The following is a 4674-nucleotide window of genomic DNA, read 5'->3' on the forward strand; positions in this document are numbered from 1 at the left end:
GCCCTGCCCATAGGGGTCTGTGCAGATGGGGCACTCCTCCCGTGCCCCCACCTGTTCTTGGCCCTCTGCTGGCAGGGTCCAGGCCGCAGCCGTGGCTGTGACCCCCAGCAGGGGCTCGCTGTCAGGAGCCCTGGCACCCTGGGGGGCTCTGAGGTCATCCCTTTCATCTGCTGGTACTTGGCACAGTGGGTCTGGGTGCTCAGAGACCCGAGAGGCAGGAGGTGGAGTGGCCAGCCCAGAGATGGGGGCCCCAGGGCAGAGCTCTGAGGCAGGAGCCCCAGGGCAAGAGTCAGAGTGGGTAGGCTGGGACCCCAGGGCGGCAAGGGGGTGTTCAGCTCTGTGAAGATCAGTGTGACCCTGCCTGGCCACTGCAGACCCCACTCCAGCACTGACCTTGGCCGGCTCACCCCCGGAGGTCAGCTTCGCTCTGCCCGGCTGTGTGTGCCAGCTCCAGCTTCTCTTGGCCAGATGGTGCCGCCCCGGCCAGATCTGCCTGGCTGGGCCTGGCCTGGGCCGCCTCAGTACCAAGTCAGCTACTACCGGAGACCGACCGACCGACTGAGACGACTGAGACGACAGAGACCGACCTTGGGCAGGCAAACCTGCCAGACTTCTCCAACAGGATTTCCCCTCCAGATGGCCCAGGGCCCCTCCCAGGGGCGGGGACCACCGCGTCACCTCTTCCCCTCCCCCTCCCGGCAACCTCCTGCCACCTCTCAGGTACCAGCCAGGCTTGTTGTGCCTTCCCAAACAGCACCCGGCCCTGCCCTCGGCAAACGATAGGTGACGTCCACGTGAGGCTCCACAGTGACCCGGGCAGAGGGAACTGAGCAGGGGTAAAAGCACAGCACACCCACGCCACGGCAGGGCCTGGCCACGGTGCCAGGCGAGCAGGAGGGAGGAACAAGGCAGGCCTCAGAAGCATCGGGGCTGGCTAACCGGTTTCCTGTGGGGTCTCCCCTCCTACTGGGTATCCTAGCTGCCCAAGTCTGAGCCCCATGGGAGCACAGACTGTGACAGGGTGGCCAACACTGGCATGCCCTATAGGCTGCAGTGGGGAGGCAGGGCACGCCCCCACAGTGGAGTGGCCGCCTGTCCCTGGCAGGGACCCTGCGCTAGGCAGACAGGGTAGTGTGTGTGTCAGGGTGGGGGCTGTGCAAGGGGCCTGGGCTCAGCTGGGGCTGCCAGGTGCAGGGGACCACCCTAGCCTGCTCTGATGAGAACCCTAGGATTGGAGGGTCCCCAGGAGGGCAGCTGTCGAGGCGGGCATGGCCAGCGGGGCAGTGCCTAGGCCCACGTTTCGGTCTGGAGGCGCAGCGTCCGCTGGAGCCTGGCAAGGTAGGCAGCCGCGTCGGGGCCGGAGAGCCCACCTTCCTCCTGGAAGATGCTCGTCAAGGCTTCCAAAACACCCTCCGGCATGGACTTGGCGTTGCTGGAGGGTGGGCCCCAGGCTCCATGAGGCTGGGTCCTGAGAGCCGGCCCGGGCCTAGGCCACCGCACCCCAGGGCCTAGGCCACCGCACCCCAGGGCCTGGACTCACCCTGCCAGGTAGAAGGAGGCGCCCCTGCGGTCCAGCAGCTCCCACACGAGCGGCCCCTGCTCCCGGAGTCGCTGCTGCACATACACCTTCTGCTCCTGCAGGCGACAGGCAGGCTGAGCCAAACCTTGCACAGCCCCACCCCCGGCCCCAGCACACGCACCTGTTCCCGGGAGAAGGCCGTGAAGAGGGTCAGGTAGCCTGTCTGCTCCAGCCTCCGCCACTCGGCCTCCCAGTAGAAGTCCCGGTCCCGCCAGCGGCACCCAAAGAACAAGAAGTTCCCTGGGAAGTCAGAGGAAGGCCAGCGTGGGCACAGGCCTTCGGGTTTGGTCAGGCTAGCCCTGCCCCAGGGCTTCTGGATACTCACCGGTCCGGCCCTGGGCCACGCGCTCCTGCACAGTCGCTCGGAAGGGCGCCACGCCAGTGCCAGGTCCCACCATGACCACGGGTGTGTCTGGCATCTCTGGGAAGGTCAGGCTCCCAGGCTGCACCCACAAGGGCACCTGAACAGGGCCTGCTGCAAGAAGGAAGTTGCAGGATGAGGCTCTGAGCCCTGGGTCCTGGAGCCTAGCAGGCTGGGGGCACAGTGGAGCAGGGGTCACCTTGTCCAGGGTCCAGGGATGCCAGCCAGGAGGAGCAGAGGCCCCGGCGCGGCTCTTTGAGACGGGTCTGGTACTGCACCACGGCCACGAGGATCTGCAGCCGCGACGGGTGAGCCTGGGGGCAGACCATGGTGTTGAGCCGGGCCAGGCTGCTCATTGCTCCTGGACTGCAGATGCCACCCACACCACCCACGCCGGTCCCCGGGCAGTGCACAGCCCTCACTGCAAGCCCCCAGGGCCCAGTCCTCGGCTCTGCCCATTGGACCCCTCACCAGCAGAGAGGAGGCAATGGAGAAGGTCCGGGGTCGGATCGGGGGGATGAGGTCCAGCAGGTAGTCCAGGGGGATGGCGCTGGCCGTGTGTGGGAAGTCGCACAGCACCTGAGTGCATAGAGTTTCAGCTGGGCCCCAGCATGGCCATGGCCCGCCCGGGGCTGCCGGCCTCACCTCCAGGATGGTCCTGCGGGGCCGGGTGCAGTACTGCAGCCGCTCCTCCTGGCCTTCCATGGAGCTGAGCTCCAGCAGCTTCCCCCGCTCCAGCTCATGAGGAGAGAGGCAGGCCAGGAGCTCAAAGAAGGAGCGGCGAGGGACACTAGCGATGTCCAGGTGCTGGGACACCAGATGGCGCAGGGAGCAGGGCTGGGGCAGCCTCGGGGGGCAGGTGATGCCTGCAGTGACGGGCGGGAGACCTCGGTGCGCTGGCAGCCGGGGAGGGTGGGACCGCCCGCCAGCCACAAGAGGAGGGAGTGAGGGGCCGTGCCAGGCCCACCAGCCTTCTGGGCCCACCTGGCTCCCGCGGCTGCAGCGTGAGGTACTGGTCAGGATTCAGGCCCAGCACCTGGCAGAACTTCTGGACATGGCGAGCTGAGTTCGAGGGTTGGATCAGCACCACGTGGCCAGCAGTGAAGCTGTGTGGGAAAGCCGCAGAAGCTGCAGGGGTGCCAGGCGCTCAGGGGCACCGTAGAGAAAGGGGGTGGGAGGCTGGGGAGGACCGGCAGGGGTCTGTGGTCGGAGGCCATCTTCCCTGCAGCCTGGTGTGAGCTCCTCCCTGGCAGTGGCAGCCCCACTGAGCGCAGGCCCACCGCCCGCCCTGCCCCGCCCTGTCCGGCTGCTGATGCTTGCAACTGCCATGTCTTTGGGCCTCACCTGATGCCAGAGCCCGAGATGTCGAACTCAATGAGACGCACATCCTGGAAGTGTGAGGGGCTGGTCACCCTCTGGTTGGAGACCACAGGTGCCAGGAAGGGCTTCGACTCTGAAGGGGGACCCCCTGGGCTGGCGCAGGCCATATGTGGCTCCTGGGAGCACTCGCTGGGGGCCCCCTGGAGGAGCTGCATGGTGAACCTGGAGGGCAAGCTGGGGGCAAGGGTGCCGTCAGGCCAGGGCCCAGCCAGGCTGGGTCTGCCATGCTCCGGGGCTGACCTGGGCCCACACTTACGGGACTCCGGGGGAGATCTCGGTGAGGCCATCGGGCATAGGGTAGAGCCCCAGCACTCTCTCCCACAGGTCTCGCAGCCAGGGGTCGATGGCAGCATCGGCCCTGGGGACGGAAGCTGGCTGAGCTGGGCGCCCTACTGGGGCTCAGGGCTGGCACTGCCTCCCGCGCTCACCCTAGCTCATGCTGCTCATCGCCCAGGCACAGGGGCAGGAGGGCACTGGCCCCAAGCTGAAGCAGTCGGCGGTGCAGCTTCTTGGCCACGAAGTTGAACCTGCAGACAGAGTGGCCCAGGCTTTGGGTGGGAGCTGGGGAGAGAGGGCCCAGGTCCCAGACCCAGGGGCTCTGGGAGCTGGGGCAGGGGTAGGCACCAGGGACGGCAGGCGTGCTGGAAGCTGAGAGCAGGCCTGGGTGCAGCCGGGGCTCATCCCCGCAGCCCAGAGGACCTGGAACAGACAGGCCTCCGGACCACCTGGTTGGGCAGGCCGCTTGGGGCCGAGGAGCTTGAGCTGGAAGAGGCTCCGGTCCCTCCCACTTGGGTCCTAAAGGACAGCTCCTCCCCTTGGCAGCCAGGCTCGCTGAGCTCTCCTGTGCCTGTGGGCTGCAGGGCCTTCCTCCAGCTTTGGAGACACCTGAGCTCGTGGCTCCCGGCAGGGCCGGCAGCCATCAGTCCTCTATTTCCTTGCCAGGCCAGGAATGAGGGCGCAGGCGTGTCAGAGCGCGGGGCCTGGGCAGCGTGCTTTGCTCTGCTCTGTGCAGGAGGCGCAAGGTGGTCCCTGCTGGCTCAGTGTGGCCTTGTCTCTGGTCCTCAGCCCCCTGCACAGTGGTGGCACAGCAGTGCAGCGGGCCTGCTTCCCATGGTGCATGGGGAGGACCGCAGCCCAGACACCCGCAACCCCACTCACTTGGTGTATGAGGAGTCCCCGAGGCCCAGGACAGCGAAGTCCATCCGACAGAGAGAGGTGGGGGGCAGGCTCTTCCGGAATATGAACCTCCAGAAATTCTGGCCAGAGGGAAGCCTGCATTAGCACCCTGGCTCTGGACCACCCTGTGCAGGGGGTGGGGCGGGGGCAGGGCAGGGGGGGGCCCCCGGGCCCCCTT

At 67.3% G+C, this 4674-nt stretch overlaps 1 protein-coding gene across 8 annotated transcripts in view; it reads right to left on the bottom strand.

Annotated features, from left to right (window-relative positions):
- Positions 1-874: 874 nt before the first annotated feature.
- NDOR1 (NADPH dependent diflavin oxidoreductase 1) overlaps positions 875-4674 on the bottom strand; it is a 7616-nt gene continuing 3816 nt past the window's right edge. For 2 of the 8 annotated variants that reach the window (XM_014582062.2, XM_027766263.1), the window contains 12 exons: positions 4479-4576; positions 3749-3847; positions 3577-3678; positions 3285-3494; positions 2925-3046; positions 2586-2806; positions 2412-2519; positions 2140-2254; positions 1905-2054; positions 1701-1819; positions 1541-1653; positions 875-1432 (listed from right to left, as the gene is read on the bottom strand). In XM_014582062.2, coding sequence (XP_014437548.1) covers positions 1288-1432; positions 1541-1653; positions 1701-1819; positions 1905-2054; positions 2140-2254; positions 2412-2519; positions 2586-2806; positions 2925-3046; positions 3285-3494; positions 3577-3678; positions 3749-3847; positions 4479-4576 — 1602 coding nt within the window. In that variant the 3' untranslated portion in view covers positions 875-1287. The remainder of the gene's footprint in view (positions 1433-1540; positions 1654-1700; positions 1820-1904; positions 2055-2139; positions 2255-2411; positions 2520-2585; positions 2807-2924; positions 3047-3284; positions 3495-3576; positions 3679-3748; positions 3848-4478; positions 4577-4674) is intronic. The other 6 variants (XM_027766266.1, XM_006163313.3, XM_027766265.1 and 3 more) reach the window with 4 other exon arrangements.

Source organism: Tupaia chinensis, unplaced genomic scaffold (assembly GCF_000334495.1).
Source record: "Tupaia chinensis unplaced genomic scaffold, TupChi_1.0 Scaffold142100_1, whole genome shotgun sequence".
Classification (NCBI taxonomy): Eukaryota; Metazoa; Chordata; class Mammalia; order Scandentia; family Tupaiidae; genus Tupaia; species Tupaia belangeri.